Raw genomic sequence first — 19,840 nt, 5'->3', positions numbered from 1 at the left:
ATTCGGCAGGTTTCCAAAATTATGAGTGACTACTTTCAAAGACACATGAGCACTCTGAAGTCTTATATTCTTTTTAATATAGTAGCAGTAAAATAGCTAGATGTATCTCCAGTGGTTGATCCTGCCTAGCTTTCTCCTAAGGGGAGTGCTTTATTTAATTGCAAAATTAATACAGGCAGATGGAAAAAAAGGGAAAGAAAAGAAAAGAGTTATCCTTTTACCCCAGACCCTTTCCCCAGAGTCATTTACCTGTTGTAAAATTTTTGTGCATTCATTCTGATACTGTTTGAACTCTTTCAAACAGTATATATACTGTTAATATACTGGGGACATTTGCATTAGTAAAAATGTAATCCTAGGTAGCTGCTGCTTTCCAGGGATCACAGGCCATTTCTCATGGCTGGAGCATAGAGTGAAAGGTGATGGCTGGTGGGTGATGAGGTGGGCAAGGTCTGTGGAAGCTGTTCCTGCTGCTCTTAGACTTGTGTTAGAGTTTTAAGCATGATCAGTCTGGGCTTTAGAAAGCTCATCTCTGATGATGGTTGGAGGGTGGAACAGTGCAGCCAAGACAGGCATTCAATCAGGAGGTCCCATTACCCTGGCGATCAGCCTCAGGAAGGCCAACATTCAGACAATGGGTGGCCCTGCCCTTGGCCCTTCATCGTCTAGACCAGTGCTTTTCAAACCTTAAAGTGTATGCAGATCATCTGAGGATCTTGTTCCTGTGGAGATTCTGATTCAGTTGCCTGGAGTGGGGCATGAGATTCTGTGTTTCCAGTAGTCAGTCTCCCAGGTGGTGCTGGATCTCTGGACTACCAGAAGCAGCTAGAATACCTGGTTTTGGAAGAACTGGGAACCAGCCAAAGCCAGCAAACTAGGGCCTAGAATTCAGTGCAGAGGCCTAGGAAGGCTACCAAGTTATCAGCTTAGGATTCAAAGTAAAAATGGGGTAAGCTGCAAGGCTGACTGAGGCAGGGCTATTTGGAACTGGGACTCTCAGTGCCCTGTGTGTCCCCTGCCTGACATGAGGAAAAGTGGATGCCTAGTGGTTGGGTGGAAATTAAGTAAGCCTGGAATAGGGATCAGAGAGCAGGCAGGCATGATGGTGTGGAGAGCCTGCTGAGCTACAGGTCTTCAACCAGTTCAGAGTCCTGGCTTCTTAACCTGACACTGACCCGTTCCATTTCGGCTGTGATCTCTCCTTGTATGTCATGGCCAAAGCCGGAGATGCTGTCTGCTCTGAGCAGGGGCACGGGCCGTTGACCTGGGGCTGCAGAGACCCAGATGCTGGTTAAGGAAAAGTGAAAATAACTGGTTCTGCAGGTATCTATCTATTATTCTTTAATTATTTACAGATTACAACCTCTGGCTCAAGGAAAGGTTTCATTTACATTATGTTAAAAAGAGATATCAAAGCTATATTTGCACAGAAAAGACAATTTTGAAAAATGCTGAAAATTAAGAGAAAAAAAATTACCCAGATTCCACTATCAACAGAAAATGTCTAAACATTTATTGTTTTGTTTGATCCTCTGGTCGTTTGTGTATGAATAAGTGATACTGGTTTTGAAACCATATATTTTGTAATCAAATCAAACAAAAATTTTAAACCTACATTTTTCTCAAAGACTTCAATAAATGGGCCAGGCTTTTTTTTTTTTTTTTTTTTTTTTTTTTTAAACAGTTTTAAACCTGTGAGTAGAATACAAGTGTTAAGGCACAGTTTTGCAGTGGTTTTCCCACAGAAGTGCTGTGGTCTGCCCTTGGATTATGCTAGAGAACCATTGAAGACAGGAGTTGTTTGTTTGTGTTCCCATCAGATGAGTTGGTAAAGCAGAGGTTGAACTCCATTGTGGGTTCAGGAATATTTGCCTTGAGCAAACATGGGCTAGAAAATTGTAATAAGCCTATCTCCTGTCCTTTTTTTTTTTTTTAAAAGAACCAAATTACAAAGAATATCTTAATTCTTTTTAAATAACATGCTTTTTTTAACATTTAGGAATTTGAAATTTGGTGTGTATTGTGTCACCATGAACATTTGGGTCGTTATTTAGGAGGGACCTGTTTAACAACAGTCCAGTTAACATTTTACACCTATATATTCCTATTCAAATTTTTGATTCAATAGACACAGTCAAGGTATGTCTGTTTTGTATATGTTAGTTTTCTATTGAATAACAACAAACACTGCGTAACATGTAAGTACTTAACTACTAATCCTAAGGAACAAGGAGTAATGTGATAAGTGAAGCCAGCCCATTCCTGGTCTTCAGGGAGTAATTCTTACATGGCATACAATTGTAACATTCTTATAATACTTGATACAGTCTTATGCTTGCACATTCTTGAGTCACATGATCTGAGATGGTTAGGAAGTGAAGTAATTGTAAGAACCTCAAGAATTTAGCTTTGAGCTCTTCCTGCCACAGATGGCCCTTAGAGTTTCACATCACTTATTGAAATACCATCAGAGTAAACAAATATGTAGAAGAAAGCTTTCATCTTCAGTTTGCATAGCATTCTCCAGTTCTTAGAATTATTCCATGGCATGCCCTTTTCTGTATTGCATAAAAACACAGTGCAGTATACATGAGTATACCATGGGCTCTAAAAGTCTAAGTGAATTCAGTGCTTTAAGAAGTTAACTAAAGAAAATCCCAGTCAGTGATGCAAGATGTCATCCTGCCCTTGTCTGCAGTCAGTCGATCAGTAAAGTTATGCAAGATGAGTAAGTTCTGGAGACCTGCTGTATGACATTTTGCCTATTGTTAATGATATTGTATTATATACTTAAAAGTTTGCTAAGAGGGTAAATCTGATGTTAAATGTTTTTACCACTGGAAAAATAAAAGGAAAGTATTATTGGCTTATTAGGACCTGAAAGTTTCAAAGATGACTTGATTAATGTTTCTAATTATGAAAACAGCCCAATCATCACTGTGCTCTTGAGAATTAGTCTTACTTTCATTTTCAATGATTGATTCTTCCTGTGTGTGTTCTCAGACAATTCAGTGGCCTGTGGGGATTTACCTGCTACTAATTCCATCTACTTAGATTATTTGATGCTTGCTTGCTTGCTTGCTTTTAGATAATCTTCTGAATGGAGATATTTTATAGGTGTTTTTTAGTTAATATGCTTTTACTTAAATAACAATGTAACTTTTACATATGTAAGTATGTAAGAGAACACAGAGACAGTACTTGTGTTCTTCTTTAGACTGGATGAGTATAGACAATAAAAAATACCTACATGTTCCCTTTTCTCGTTTCTGCATACCACTAACACTGGGTTTCGGTAATGGCTGAAATTTCTTTCCTTTTTCCTCTTTTTTTTTTTTTTTTTTTTTGAGACGGTGTCTCACTCTGTTGCTCCCGCTGGAGTGCAGTGGCATGATCACGGCTCACTGAAATCTCTGCCTCCTGGGTTCAAGCAGATCTCCTGCCTCAGCCTCCCGAGTAGCTGGGATTGCAGGCACATACCACCATGCCCTGCTAATTTTTGTATTTTTAGTAGAGACGGGGCTTCCCCATGTTAGCCAGGCTGGTCTCGAACTCAGTGGCTGAAATTTTTAAAGGGAAACATCAGCAGCATACAATGCACATTGGGGTCACCAGGGAGGATTTTACAACACTGATGCCAGGGGCTTCAGGCCCAGAAATTCTAATTTACTTGATCTGGAGATGAGACCTCCTCTGATGGTATTTTATAAAAGATCCCAGGTATTTATAATACACAGGTGTGGTTGATAGTCACTGGCATAGAGTAATTTTCTTGATCTGGGATCTGTTGGCTTCTAAGGGGTTTTTATGCTCTGACATTGTTATACTGACTTTAATGTTTGTGTGCACATTAAATTTTCTGGTGATACAATCCAAAGAATCTATGAGATGGAAAAAGAGGATGTGGCCACAGAGTTAAAAAGCATTCATGCAGAAAAAGAGAAACAGAAATCATAGAGCTCTTCTACACTACACAGCTTTGGGAATTTGAGGAGGAAGGGGAGCAATCAGTGAAGGCATAAAAAGCTCTAGCAAAGGCAGAAAGAAGCAGTGGTGTGCTGGAGCTGGCACCAGCTTGTGAGAGCCCAGTTGTGTTTATCATCCCCATTTCCTTGTTCTGTGATGTCATGTTGGTAGCATCACAGAAACGGCAAATGCTACATATCATTTGACTCCCTCCCCCAGGACACAATGTCTAAGTATTAGGACGGCCAGGTGGGGAGAAGTTGAAAGGATGCGCAATAGTGCTCAGTGCTGCCGGGCTCAGCTGTAAAGAGCCTGAGAGCTTCTGGACTTGCAGTCTGCCTCTTCCGATTGGATTTGGTTCCAGACTGGCTGCAATTGCCTGATCTCATTGGTTTAATAAGTGTTTATGTGCCTGCCTCATACCCCAGTATCCATGAATGCATCTGGTGAGTGCTGAATACAGGAAGGAAAATAGCAGAAGAAATAAACTGAGAGCAGATTGAAAAGGATCTCGAATTACCCAGAGAGGCGAAGTGACTTGTCTCACTAGTAGTCAATAGCTGAGGTAGAACTGGATCCTAGGTCTCCTAACTATACCGCCCACACGAGGCTTCCCTGAATTCTATTTTTATGAGATAGGACCTTCCATAAATCACAGGATGGATGCGGGTAATCTCTTGGAATATCATGATCAGATTCATGCTTTTGAAAACTCACCAGCTTTGAGTAATAGGATGGGTTTGAAGGGGAAAAGGCTGTTAGGGAGCAGAGAGGTTGGATAGGAGGTTGCTGCAGGCCAAGTGAGAGAAGTCCTTGGGGAAAAGGTCAGTTTTTGCTGACCATAACATAAGAATTTTGTAAGACATAGAGGAAAAGGGGCTGACAGAGTGGGAGAAATGAGCTTGGGGAGAGTTTTGAAGTGGACTGGGGGAAAGGCAAGGGACGGTGGGGTGATTTTGCTCCAATGACATGAGCTACATGGATGATGTAGCTCCCTTCCTCAGGCTGGTTTTGTAGAGTTGACTCTCAAACTTCCCAGTCTGCCCCTGACAATACATGAGACCTTCTGAATGCATTCTATAGCTGCTGCATTTTCCCGTACCTGATAATAGTCACTGCTGCCCATGACTAGTAAGATTTAATTCACCCTTGGGAAAGACCACATCTACCTTCTTACTCAGGACAAGTAAATAATTTGGGCACTGGACCACTTGGCATGGAAATTCATATTCAGACCATTGCTGTTATCACTAGCTGGCCACCTATTGCAGGGAAGTAGCAGCAGTCCAGGGAGGAAGACTTCAGATTTTGAGAAATAATTTAGGGGAAGTTAAACTGATTTTTTTGAAATGTGAGTACTGTTTAAATGTTTTAGTATAGTTATAAGGATATATACATAGTAAAGAAAAATTAAAAGAAAGCACTAAAAAAAGGGAATGTTGTATTTAATAAGAGATTTACTTTAGTTACTTCCTCATTTAACAGAAAAATCCAGCATGTACTAATTTGTTTACAGGTGCTTTTCAGTGGGAAGAATTGGAAGAAGATATCAGGAAGAAGTTGAAAGATTCTGGGGATGTTTCAGATGTAATCGAGAAAGTTAAATGCATTTTAAAAACACCAGGAAAGGTAAATTAATTTGTTGTAAGTTAGTTTACTTTGACTCTCTGAATTATAACTCACATACTATGATGAATATAAAATTGAGTCAGTTACAAGAGTCAAATACTATATAAATGTAAATGTTTCCCTTAAGTATATTTTGCCATTTAAATATTTAAAACATAAACATGGGTTATTTGTATCTTAGATTTTGTGTGTGTGTGTAACAGGGTCTCACTGTGTTGCCCAGGTGGGAATGCTGTGGCATGATCTTGGCTCACTGCAGCCTCCACCTCCTGAGCTCAAGTGACATCTCCCACCTCAGCCTCCCAAGGAGCTGGGACTACAGATATATGTCACCACACCTGGCTAATTTTTATATTTTTTGTAGAGACGTGGTTTTTCCATGTTGCCCAGGCTAGTCTCAAACTCCTGGGCTCAAGCGATCTGCCCACCATAGCCTCCCAAGGTGCTGGGATTGTAGGCATGAGCCACCACACTCGGCCCTATCTTAGACTTTATGTAAGAATTAAAATATGTGTGAGTCATGTCTTTAAAATGCTCATTTGTGAATTCTGCCTTCTGAAACATTCCCCTGGAGCTCTGGGAATACACCATCTATATCAAGAATAAAAGGCTATTTAATTTGTCCAGGTACTGTTAAGGTTATTAGAGAGGCTGCCTTCTCACTCCTCACAGTTTAAGTTTCAAATAGTTGCTGAGAGGAAGGCAGTTGTGTATGTCCCTTTTTCAAGTGTTCTGAGAAATCTGTTCAATGAGGTGGACAGTTAAAGATTATCTCATCAATTATAGGTTCAAAATTATAAATTAGATTCAAGTTTATAAAAACAGACTCTGTATATTGCCATAGACTGGTGCACATTAAAACTCTAGTAACTTGGGATTGTATAGTCTGTAAGGGCTTTAAAAAACATTTCAAAACTTTAAGACATTGCACAATTTAGCCAGTGTATTCTTTTTTCTGATTTTGTGATAAACAAATTGGCTGCAGTAGATAAATAAGGTAAGTTATATGCAATGCTTACCGGAATAAAGCTATATATTAACTATAAGACAAATTACTATTCCTTTAATTTTTTAATACAGATGACTTTTCTGTTTTCTAAAACCTGTTAACATTTTAAAGTTAATGTTTTACAAATATAAAACTGTACTAGCTTTTAGTGAAGATTCTTGATTGTTCTTTAGTTGAGAAAATAGTCTTTATTGCAAACAAAGTAACATGGAATTAAGGAGAAGATTTTTTTTTTCCAGCAACACATTGAAGCAGGTATACAGAAGCTGTCCAGTTTTACAAGTATATGGCAGGATGGTAGCTCTTGCAGTCTAATTCAACTAAATAATCCTTTGTAAAAATGTGCACATATGCCTATATTCTCATTTTCGAAACAGTTCATCTAGTTGTCTTGATGAACTTTTTTATGGACCAGTAAAAATGTACATCATGTACATTTGTGTTCTCTGAAACTTCTGCCCTCCCATTTTTTTCAAATTCAAAACAGAATTGATGAGGGAATCTATTTATAGATTCTCTCCCTCTCTCTGCAGTTCTCTCTCTCATACATTCATGTGTAATATACATCTATAAAATATTCACAGTATGCAAATTCTTAACCTTTATATGGCTGACAAGTACAGAAACGTTGACTTTTCTTCTAACCCTGAACCTTTTCTTGAGTCTGATTTGGAACACATTCCTTTGAATACGGGGAATAAAATGAATTCTTGTTGGGGAAAGGGAAGGCTGAGTGATGATTCCATGGTATTGCACTGAATTCCCTCTGCCTAGGGGGAAAGAAGAGTTCTTTCACCCCTCCTTCCTGTGCTTTCCCAGGGTAAGGGGCTGTCTCATTTACTCACTACCACACGGGGATGTAACCCTGAATTGGGACTTGCGAAATGGTGGATTACAGTTGTGAATTTGCCACAAATCGTCTCTGTGGCTTTGAGTGTGTCAGGGCTTCCTATAAAATGAGGGATAAATTGGACATTTTTTGAAGACTCTCTGAGCTGTCCAATTTGGTGACGCTTTTTGTTTGTTTGTTCATTGTTTTTTTGAGACAGAGTCTCACTCAGTTGCCCAGGCTGGAGTGTCGTGGTGCGATCTTGGCTCACTGCATACTCTGCCTCCCAGGTTCATGCCATTCTCCTGCCTCAGCCTCTTGAGTAGCTGGGACTACAGGCGCCTGCCACCACCACGCTTGGCTAATTTTTTTGTATTTTTAGTAGAGACAGGGTTTCACTGTGTTAGCCAGGATGGTCTCGATCTCCTGACTTCGTGATCCCCCCACCTTGGCCTCCCAAAGTGCTGAGATTACAGGCGTGAGCCACTGTGCCCTGCTGGTGATGCTTTTTGACTGTTACTCTCCTTTACGCGTGGCGGGCACTTGACTCCCATCCCCGAATTCCTTCCATATGTATGATGGTATGTTGTGTATAGGATCTTAGAGTGACTGTATAGGGCCAGGATTTGTATGATCCTGTTTTGCCTCTCTGTTTTGCTTATGGATACCATTCTGGAATGTGTTCTGCTGTCTTAGGAGGAAGAATAGTCATCGTTTCCCCACCACCCCCACCACCAAATATTTTAAACTTCCCACCATAGTAGATTAATTTAGAGTGAGAAGTAAATGTCAGTTGTTATTATTACTGCTAATGTTGTGTGTTTATTAAAACTCTAGTAACTTGGGATTGTATAGTCTGTAAGGGCTTTAAAAAAACATTTCAAAATTTTAAGACACTGCACAATTTAGCCAGTGTATTCTTTTTTCTGATTTTGTGATAAACAAATTGGCTGCAGTAGATAAATAAGGTAAGTTATATGCAATGCTTAGTGGAATAAAGATTTTCTTAGGGATAAAGCTTTCAGAGTTCCCTAGCTAGCCAAGCAGAGGATTAGCATTCTGACCAGGGCTGGGGCTCTGAGATTCAGCAGGGGGAATGGGTAGAGACATCAGAATTTAAAATGAATAAAACATGATATTTCAGTACAAATCACAACTAAATCATTCCAAATTAGGGAACAACATAGACTTTAAGCAAGATTGCGGTGCTAATGATTCCTAGTATTTAAAATGACTTATTTCATCATCATTTGGGTAACATTACCTGAAAATATTCAGGCTTGTTTTGTTTATCCACTGTAAATAGAGTAAAATTAAAAGAAAGAGAGAAAGAGAGAGAAAGGAAGACAGGAAAAGAAAAGAAATGGGTGGAGGGTATGGAAAGGAAGGCTGGCCCTTGACTACCAGGAGGGTTGGCACAAAGGGGATGCCTGAAGACCACAAAAAGGATAAAGCACTGAAGCCTGAGTTAGACAGAGGGGCTGCTCCCAGAGCCACCAGCTCCAGCCAGGCGCGTCAGGACAGACGAGTTATCAAGGGAGAGGGTCTCAGGAATGCCGGATCAGAAACCCGGGAAAGTCTTTATAGGTTCTAGTAGGCTCTGCTGTGAGTAGGAAGGACAATTAGGATTATAAGATTGGATGTGAAGATGGAGGTGAACAGGGCCGTGGCAGGCAGAATGCCTGAGGTTAGGAGTTTGAGACCAACCTGGGAAACATGGAAAAACCCTATCTCTACAAAAAATTAGCTGGGCGTGGTGGCGCACGCCTGTAGTCCCAGCTTCTTGGGAGGCTGAGGCATGAGAAGCTCTTGAGCCTGGGAGGTGGAGGTTGCAGTGAGCCAAGATCGCGCCATTGCACTCTAGCCTGGGCCACAGAGCAAGACTCCATCTTAAAAAAGATAGACATGAACCAATTCATCACTCTTGGTTATTTTTTAAATGTTCACTGCTTTAAGAGAAAGTGTTAAGCTAGTAAGTAGAAGAAGGATATGGGGTGATAAGGGAAAGATGTGTTTTTCTTTTTTTTTTTTTTTCCGGAGACAGAGTCTCACTCTGTCGCCCAGGCTGGAGTGCAGTGGCATAATCTCAGCTCACTACAGCCTCCGCCTCCCGGATTCAAGTGATTCTACTACCTCAGCCTCCCGAGTAGCTGTTATTACAGGCACGTGCCACCACGTCCAGCTAATTTTTGTATCTTCAGTAGAAACGGGGTTTCGCTACGTTGACCAGGCTCATCTCAAACTCCAGACCTCAAGTGCCCACCTTGGCCTCCAAAGTGCTGGGATTATAGACGTGAGCCACTGCGCCTGGCCAAAGAATGTATTTTTCTTAATTACAAATCAAGTACTATCTTAGTGAACAAATTAGGTTGTACGTGTAAACATATTTTAGTTGTAGGCATTTGTGTGGGGTTGGACTACTGTTGTCTGTTTCCTGACAAAGACTCATAGGGGTTTTAGGACCTTGCAGCTTCTCAGCCATGGAGCTGAGTTTTCACTTAGGCAATTCGTTTACTGCTGTGAATGCCGAAGAGAGCAGTGTTGTTCACCAACAGGCAGCCCATACCATTCTTGAAGGTAAGTTCTTTTGAAACCTATCATCAGAGATGCCATAGAGTATGGAATCATATTTCTTTTGAGATTTAGCATAATTTTCCAAATTCTCAGCCTAGCCTGTGTGTTATCAAAGCATATTAAATACCTTTCCCCTGTATTTTTGTTTTCCCTTATAGATTAATTGCCTAAGGAATTGCAAAACCTATCAAGCCAGAAAACCTCTGTGGTTTTATAACACTTCACTCAAGTTTTTCCTTAATAAGCCAATGCTTGCCGATGTTGTCTTCGAAATTCAAGGTATGGATGAACTTTTACAAAGTTTATGATTCATTTTTATTTCTTGTGTTCTTTCCTTGCTTTCTACTTCAGATTGGAATGTTTGTTGTGAAGGAATGATTATTCCCTATTGAGGGATGTAGATTAATGCTACCTTAATGTCAACAAAATCTTCCAGGTAAATAGGAAGTATTTTATTAAAATGAGAAAAGAAATTTATATTTCCCTTAGTATTTTTTTCCTTTGCCATATGCTTCATCAACTTTTAGGGCCTAGCAAAGGATGGGATGATCTGTAATATTTTATTATATATTTTTGTGTGTATTTCTTTAAAATCCTAGTGTTTGCTGCATCTGGAGCTAACCCCCTTAAAATTATATTATCTGTAGCTTATTTTATCCAGCTCTCTTCCTTTTTATTTGAGCAAAAGGAATTGACTATTATTTTATTCAGCTGTCTTCTGTTTCTTTTGAGAAAAAAGATTGAGGGTTCTGCCTGGCCCACCTCAGGCACCCATAGATATTGCTACATTTATTCCTCACAGCACTTTGAGAATTTTATCACCAGAGCAACTGAGAGCTGCTGCTTATCTCTCTCAGAAAGTAAGACTACCTAATTATAATGAAGATGAACTGTTTGAGTGCCCATTGTTGATTACTTGCTTGGATAATTCTGTCACTTTAGTAGATTAAGATCTAAAGAATGTGGTAGGAGCTGCCAGCACACAAGGTGCCACCGGGCAGGGGAGAGGCGGAGGGAGGGGACGTGAGCTCATGGCCATGTGCGTCTTGCATTCTGTACCTCACTGGCCGCTGACCTGCCTGACTGCACAAGCTCTGCCGCTGCCCCGCAGAAATACTTGGATTACCCAGTCTTTCCGTACATGAGACCAGTGTCAGAATACTGGGCTCCTCATCTCACTTGGGCTTATGCCAAAGATGTAAAATTTGGTGCAGGTGCCTGAGCCTTAATGCTTCAAGGTGTCGACCTTTTAGTCAATGCCGTAGCTGCTACAGTGGGGCCGAAGGGAAGAACTGTGATTATTGAATGAAGCTAGGGAAGTCCCAGAGTAACAAAAGATGGTGTGACTGTTGCAAAGTCAATTGGCTTAAAGGATAAATATAAAAATATTGGAGCTAAGCTTGTTGCCAGTAACACTAAGATGTTGCCAATAACACAAATGAAGAGGCTGGGGGTGGCACCACCACTGCTACTGTACTCACACACCCTATGGTCAAGAAAGGTTTTGAGAAGATTAGCAGAGGTGCTAATCCAGTGAAAATCAGAAAAAGTATGATGTTAGCTATTGATGCTCTAATTGCTGAACTTAAGAAACAGCCTAACTCCAGCCTGAGCGACAGAGGGAGACTCCGTCTCAACAAAATAAAAAGCAGTCTAAACCTGTGACAACCCTTGAAGAAATTATTCAGGTTGCTACAATTTCTGCAAATAGAGACAAAAAAAGTCAGCAACATCATTTCTGAAGCAATGAAAGGGGTTGGAAGAAAGGCTGTCATTACAGTAAAGGATGGAAAAACACTGAATGGTGCATTAGAATCACCATATCTAATTTTTGCATACCTATTAATACATCGAAATTTTTGCATGCCTTATTAATACATCAGATAATTAGGCTAAATTTTCGCATAACTTATCAATACATCGAAAGGTCAGAAACGTGAATTCAAGGATGCCTATGTTCTGTTGAGTGAAACAGAAATGTCTAGTACCCAGTCTGTTGTACCTACTCTTGAAATTGCCAGTGCTCACTATAAGCCTTTGGTTATCATTGCTGAAGATGTTGATGGAGAAGCTCTACAAACTTTCCTTTTGAATAGGCTGAAAGTTGGTCTTCAGGTTATAGCAGTGAAAGCTCCAGGTTTGTTGACAATAGAAAGAACCAGCTTAAAGATATGGCTCTTGCTGCTGGTGGTGCACTGTTTGCAGAGGAGGTGTTGGCCTCATAACACAGGAAAAGCTGGAGAGGTCATTGTGACCAAAGGTGATGCTGTGCTCTTTAAAGGAAATGGTGACAAGTCTTGAATTGAAAATTACATTCAAGAAATCATTGAGCAGTTAGATATCACAGCTAGTGAATATGAAAAGGGAAAACTGAATGGCAAAACTTTAAAATAGAGTAGCTGTACTAAAGGTTGGTGTGGCAAGTGATGTCAAAATGAATGAAAAGAAAGAGTTATAGATGCCCTTAATGCTATAAGAGCTGCTATTGAAGAAAACATCATTCTGGGATGGGGTTGTGCCTTGCTTCAGTGCATTCCAGCCTTGGACTCATTAACTCCAACTAATAAAAATAAAAAATTGGTATAGAAATTATTAAAAGAATACTCAACATTCTGGCAGTGACCACTGCTAAGAATGCAGGTGTTGAAGGATCTTTGGTAGTTGAGGCAATTGTGTAGCGTTCCTCAGAAGTTGGTTATAGAGCTATGGTTGGGGATTTTGTGAATATGGTGGAAAAGAAATCATTGACCCAATGAAGGATGCGAGAACTGCTTTATTAGATGCTGCTTGGGTGCCTTCTCCATTAATTACAGCAGAAGTTATAGTCACAGAAATTCCTAAAGAAGAGAAGGACCCTGGAATGGGTGCTGTAGGTGGGATGGGAGGTGGCATTTCTGATTCCTAGAATAGAGCTTGACCTTTATTCATGAACTTGTGATAGGAAGCTCAAGGCAGTATTTCTCACTGGTAACTGAAGAAAAGGCTGGGTGATGTTTTTAAAAAGTCACTATAACCCTCAGTTACTGGTTTATGTTTTAAATCACTGTAACCATCAGTTACTGATTTCAACTGACAATAAATAGCAGTTTACTGCTGTCATTGTCCATGCCTACAAATAATTATTTTGTACTTTTGGATAAAAACACATTTTACATTCCTGATACTGGGTGAAAGAGCCGCGTACCAATGTACTGCTTTCAGCTTAAATCACTGAGACATTTTTACTACTATGCTGTTAAAATCAGGATTTTAGTGCTTGCTAACAGCAGATGAGAAGTTAAGAAGCAGCTTTTCTGTGGAGAGTAAGAATAATTGTGTACAAAGTAGAGGAATACCCAATTATGTGACAACTTTATGTAATACAAATTTGTTTAAAGTTAAAAAAGAATGAATTGTTAGATACTTTCAGTTATGCAAGAAAGATCAAATTCCACCATATTCACAAAATCCCCAACCATAGCTCCATAACCAGCTTCTGAGGAACGCTGCACAATTGCCTCAGCTACCAAAGATCCTTCAACACCTGCATTCTTAGCAGTGGTCACTGCCAGAATGTTGAGTATTCTTTTAATAATTTCTATACCAATTTTTTATTTTTATTGGTTGGAGTTAATGAGTCCAAGGCTGGAATGCACTACTGTTTTCCAATGAAAATCTAAGTAGAACTTTAGATAGGCAATTACTAAAAGGAAAATATAATCTAATTTAATGGTAGAATTGTGTAGCAGCTAACAATAGTCATTTACTTTTAAAAATATTTCCTCAGAAAGATGCACATTACTTTTAACTTTGGTCATCTGCCAAGACAGTGAAATGGAAACTTTCCAATGTACCTTCCGACAAGCCACGGCCAGCCCCGTGTGCAGTATGAGCCTGGGACCCTGAAAGTAGGGCAGCGAGAGTGACCTTGAGATACAGAAAAACGACTGGGAAAAAAGCTAACAAGAGGACACAGACTTGATATCATGCTTTCGTCATTTTAGACCTAAAACTGGCTCTAAGCCCCTCATGTGATCACACCTTCATTTATTTGTTGCCTAAATAAAGATCCAAACTGTCTATCTAGAGACAGCTTTCCTAAATTACTCATTATAGGTAGGGCACTCCTAGTCAGGGATAAAGCTCCTGGTGATTACAGAATTCTCTCATTAGCTTCTAGGAGAAAACTCTCTGTTGATGGAGACATTTACTAAAAGTGTTTGGTATGCTCTATCCATACCAGAGAAACACAGGAATAGATAATTTTGTACAAATCATCTAAGAAGCTTCTCATTTCAACAGAAAAGACTACATCCATTGTTAAGAAGAAATATGGTTAGTAAATTAAAAAGTATTTCTCTTTCTAAAATTAGCTTTTTAAAAAAGTCTAGTTTATAGAGATTGTATCAGTTTCTGCATTCTGAAAGAAGGAGAATGATGCCACTGGAGATGGCTGAATATTATCTTCCAGATGACTTCCTGGGGGGCACTGGGGTCACCCGTGATTTAGGGTTGATTGTGAGCAGACTCCGCAAGATGGAGATAAGGTGGGGGCAAACCATTCCAGTGACCATTATAACAACCTAAGGCACTGCTTTTCATAACCAGAAAAAGAATTAGTAATCTGAAGGTTGTATGGTGAACATATGAGAGTAGTGTCTAGTGGTGTTTGATCCAGGGCATGGTGAGTTCTAGTAGATGTCTTCTGTCCTATACCATAGTGTTTGTATTAATCAGACCAAGCATCTCTGATCTTCCTGGATGTTCTAGCTACTGGTTCTATGGCCAGGGCTGACCAATCTCTTAGAATTTGCATAATATTTGATACAAATTAGGTACAGCGTACTCGATTAGGTATTTACTTCCTAAGTCATGAGTATGTTTTAGTCCTCTGTCTGCTCTTTTTTTTTTTTTTTTTTTTAAAACTGGGTCCTCTTGATTGGAGTTTGGAATGTTCCCAAACCCCTCAGTCATCCCCTAAGACTCTGGAATTTTGGGTTGTTCTCTAAATGACTAATCTCATTCTTTGTGTGTGTGCTTTAGAAGTTTAACTGTGAGGAGGAAGCCATAATTCCTGGTCGCAGGAGGAAACTTAAAATTTCCACTAATAAAGGATCTATGTTATTACGTTGCTGTGTCTCCTACAGTCCCTAGAACTGTGACTTGCCTTTAATAAATGGCTATTGATAGTAAGATGAATGGTCCTGAACTTGGGAATCCACCACCAAAGCATAAATGCGCTTGAAGAAGACTTTGCATTGTAATAAACTTGTGAAAGGAAAGAGGGTCCATCTCTTTGCCAGGGACGTTCATTTTGCAGCACAGTTTGAGAGCAATCTTTTTCAAGTAAATTGAATATAAATGCCTGTCCCCATCATACATTAATGAATTAGGGATTGTCTCCCATCCCCACCTTTTCTCTTTTGCTGTGTTATAAAATAGCTACCAGATTTGCTTATAATTTACATAGAAGGCATTGGCATCAAACATAATGTCAGCATAACTCACTGAAAAAATTTTCAAAAGGAATATGGAACACATGAAAATATATGTCATATTAAAAACGAGAGATAAGCAGTGATGTGGTGAACCCTTGCTCCTCCTAATCTTGTGCTTTTCTTCCATGATTCTACCTACTGCAGGCACCTGCTCCCCTTTCACCCTTTATGCAGGGGCTGGGGTCAGGAGGGCTGGCTGGATGATGATGTGCAGTGACTGCTGTGGTGCTCTTTATTGCTTCCCTAGCTATGAAACCAAGTTGTCTTAGGAGTTGGAAGCAGGGAACAGCAGGAATGGTGGAGGCAGGATCTGGCAGCAGCTTCTCTAAAGTCAGCTGTAGGCGAGGCACACCAGCTCCTGAGAACTGGGGTGGGGAGGGGAGCTGTAGACAGCAGCAGCAGTATCGTTTCCTCAGGATGGGCCCCAATTCCAGCCTTGGCTTTGCATCCTGACCAGTGTGTCTGTGGGCAAGTCACCTGACATTTCTTGTCTTCAAGTCTCATTTGTGAAGTGAAGAGGGTGACGAACCATACAGATTCTAAAAGGTTCTTTTTAGTTGTGTAACTAATAGCCATCCTTCTTTGATTCTCCTTGCACTACTTGCAGGGTAGCAGTGAGAAAACTAAGAAGAAATTTTGAGTTAGAAGTTGAGTGAATTCTTGCTCCTTTCATGGTTAAAATATGTGACCACCAGCCCATTGAATGGAATGGAGCATGTTTGAATTCGCCTCCCTGTGGTCACTCTGGCAGCAGGCTCAGCTTACTAGGGCCATTTCTGTAATGTACCTTTGGAATTCTTCCAAAATGTATAGGGAGAAGTAGAAAAACCAGAGGCATTCTGAGTGAGGAAAGAAGCAGATGACTCAGCAAATCACCAATCTCCTTCATCTCCTTGAACAGCAAATAGTTGAATTTCATGAAGAAACTTTAATTTTTTCTGATTATGAAAGTCTTATACGATGGTTGTAACCAACTGTGCAGAGAATAATCACATTTATAGACAATGTCTGTTTTGTTCATAAGTGAATTAAAAAGGTCAGGAAAGATATATTCCATATTGTGAACAGTAGTCATGTTTAGAAACTGAAATGGGCATGGTGATTAGAAAAATGTTATAAGTGCTTATTGTAGGACAGTCAGATAATATATAAAGATGCAAAAAGTAAAAAATAAAAATCACCCATAATCCTATGCCTCAATGACAATCCCAGTTTGATTCTGGCAAAATTCCCTCAAGTCAGTTTTCCTCTGCTTAGAAAAAGGGGCTGGGAAAATAGATACTATCTACCCAATTGTGTGTCTTTTATTTTTAAACTTATGTCTTAAGCATTTTACACTGGATTAAAAACCGCTTGTTAACATTTTTAATATAGGTGTAAATTTTAACTATTTTAACTATAGGTGTAAATTTAGGTATCTCCTTTATTTTCACTATTAGAAATAACAGCTGCATTGAAGATTTAATGTAAATATCTCACTCTGAAATTGGGATTATGTCCTTAGAATAGATTCCTTGTCAAAGAATAGGAACATCTGTAAGACATCATAAATGCTATGAAATTGTATATGTCCAGAATGATTGTACTAATTTACATTCCCATTGGCAGTGTATGAAAGCGCTTGTTTTCATACAAACAAATCCTTGTCAGCATGAAGTATGCTTACATCTTAATTTTTCTTGCAAATTTGATACAACTGTGTGTTTTTAATATTCTAATCTAGAATCAAGAAGTTCAGACTGTGCAAATCAAAATCCAAATCTCCTGTGATCCATTGAATCTTTTAGTATTGAGACATTTGCATTACATATATATATGATAGCATTGACTCTGGCAGCAACTCTACTAGAGATTATATATGTAAATCTCAAGTCTTGAAACAGTGTTGTATTTTGGTGTTGGTATTCACAACCCTACTTGCCACGTGATGGTGGAGCAGAGATTTGCACCTTAACTCAAAGGCAAGCGTGAGAGTGCTTAAAACACCTGGTTAGTGCACCTAGAAAAATTAGATTGATTTCAGAATGGCACAGTCATAACTGTTGCTCTATTTAAAGTCAAATTGCATTCTCTCATGTATCCTATTTTACATTCTTGTCATTGTCTGAAAATTTATAAAGGTTGAGTACCCTTAATCTAAAACCCTAATATACAAAATATCCTAAAATCCAAGATTTTTTGAGTGCTGATGTGTGCTCAAAGAAAATGCTCATTGGAGCATTTTGGATTTTGGATTTTTGGATTAGAGATGCTAAACTATTAAGGAGATTAGAAATGCTAAACTATTAAGAATGTGTGTGTATATATATGTACTATTAAACATTCTTAATAATATATATACACACACATATATATATCCACATATATATATATTTATCAAATTTTCCAAAATCTAAAATAAAATGGAAGCGTTGAAACATCTCTGGTCCCAAGCATTTCAGATAAGGGATACTCAACCTATGCCAGGCATGAAGGTTTGCTTTTTAGATCATGTTAATGCCTCTCAGTGTGACAGCCTTTGGGCTCTATGGTTTTGAATTGTAGTTAAATTATTAACAGACAGCTAAATTTTAATGTCACTCTGAAAAATGAATGTCTAATTTTGGGGGCTATAAATAGGAATAGCAATTGGAAGTGTGAAAGTACTTCTAACTTTATCAGTGATGTGTAATTCAAATGTTTTACACCAAACCAAAAAAAAGTCGGGAAGGAAAATATTTTTATATTTTAAATTTATTTATGTCAAACTTAAGACAGACCCTGAAAGTAAGGATTCGGTAACCAGTGTCAAATCTTAATTATAAACTTTTTTTTAAGTTACAGTGCAGTCTTCAGATAAATTTACAATTTTTTTTTGCTATATACTTTACTTAAAATATTTATGATGCAAAATACACACTTTAAAAGATTCATAGTTGTGAAATAATTCACACTGGAATGTAACTTTGATATCAATACAAATTTATGTGAAGTAATTGGAATAATAATTTAAAAATTAGATGAATATCCATTTAAATGTAATGTTTTGGCTGGTCATGATGACTCATGGCTGTAATCCCAGCGCTTTTGGAGGCCAAGGTGGGCGGATCACCTGAGGTCGGGAGTTCAAGACCAGCCTGGCCAACGTGGTGAAACCCCATCTCTACTAAAAATACAAAAATCAGCTGGGCAAGGCAGCACATGCCTATAATCCCAGCTACCCGGAAGGCTGAGGCACAAGAATTGCTTGAACCTGGGAAGCAGAGGAAGCTGTGAGCTAAGGTCACACCACTGTACTCTAGCCAGAAGACAGTGAGACTCTGTCTCAAAAAGTAAAATTTTTTAAAAATGTAATTTATTTTATAATTATATTTTGTAATTATTTCACACAATAATAATAAATCTGAAGTCACACGTACTAAGTCTTTGGCTTCTTTACTCCAGTTTTGAGCATGAATATTAACCTCATGAGAGGTTTAAGGAAAACTAAATGAGAATGGAATCTATGGAACAATTTAGACCAGAACTGACATACTGAGGCACCTTGATGAAGTGTTGGTAGTGCCATGGGTCAGAAACACCTGGTTAAGATCTTTGCTTGGATGCATACTTACTATGTAGGTTTAACTATGTTACTTTACATTTCTGCATTTTTTTTTTTTTTTTTTTTTTGCCTATAAAATAGGGATACTAATTTCTACCTTGTGGCGTGGTCATGGGGGTTGAGATAGCGCATACAAAGGACAAGCAGAGGCCTCACCTGCAGACTCCACTCCCCTTCACCTGCAATGGCAGCTAGTTTAGTACTGGTGGATCGCTGTACTTTTTCCTGCTGAACCCACGTTCCGCAGCCAGTCTTTCTTTTAAAGTGTCCCAGGCCTTCACCGAAAACTGGCTGAAATTAGCCTACCATAGAAAATGGGATACCATCCCTCTAATAGGTGATCATCAAATATATATATATTTTCTTTGCCACTCCCAATTTGTTGTTTTGGCGTGTGAAAAAAAAAAAAAAAAAAAAAAAAAAAAAAAAAAACAGTTACTCTAACAGTTCTAAAGTCAGTATTGGTAAATATTTAGAGGTACGGATGTCCTTTTGACATGAGTCTGTCACATGAAGAGTTCTTTAGAAATTTACATTCCTTCCCCATTTACTTAGCTAGTATATATTCTGAGTCTCCCTTGAGCTAGATAGGTATCCTTTTTTAGCAATGAAACCAAAAACAGTTCTAAAAATTTCACTTTTGAAACCTGGAAAGTAGTATGAAGAAAGTGTGACAAATGTAGTATTTTATTTTAGTAAACAGTGGAAACAAAGATTCTTGATAATCTCTGTAAAGTGACTAAAAAACTTGAGCTTTTCACTTTTATTTCACT

At 38.9% G+C, this 19,840-nt stretch overlaps 1 protein-coding gene and 1 pseudogene across 1 annotated transcript in view; both read left to right on the top strand.

Moving 5' to 3' along the window:
- RHOBTB3 (Rho related BTB domain containing 3) overlaps nucleotides 1-19,840 on the top strand; it is a 64,188-nt gene that overhangs the window by 25,415 nt on the left and 18,933 nt on the right. The window contains exons 7-8 of the mRNA XM_010380597.2: nucleotides 5,483-5,595; nucleotides 10,166-10,286. Of these exons, the coding sequence (XP_010378899.1) occupies nucleotides 5,483-5,595; nucleotides 10,166-10,286 (234 nt within the window). The remainder of the gene's footprint in view (nucleotides 1-5,482; nucleotides 5,596-10,165; nucleotides 10,287-19,840) is intronic.
- Nucleotides 11,081-12,492, top strand: LOC104675950 (annotated as a pseudogene).

Source organism: Rhinopithecus roxellana, chromosome 3, assembly GCF_007565055.1.
Source record: "Rhinopithecus roxellana isolate Shanxi Qingling chromosome 3, ASM756505v1, whole genome shotgun sequence".
In the NCBI taxonomy this organism is placed as follows: domain Eukaryota; kingdom Metazoa; phylum Chordata; class Mammalia; order Primates; family Cercopithecidae; genus Rhinopithecus; species Rhinopithecus roxellana.
The sequence above is the reverse complement of the archived record's forward strand: the minus strand, read 5'-3'. Positions and strand labels throughout refer to the sequence as shown.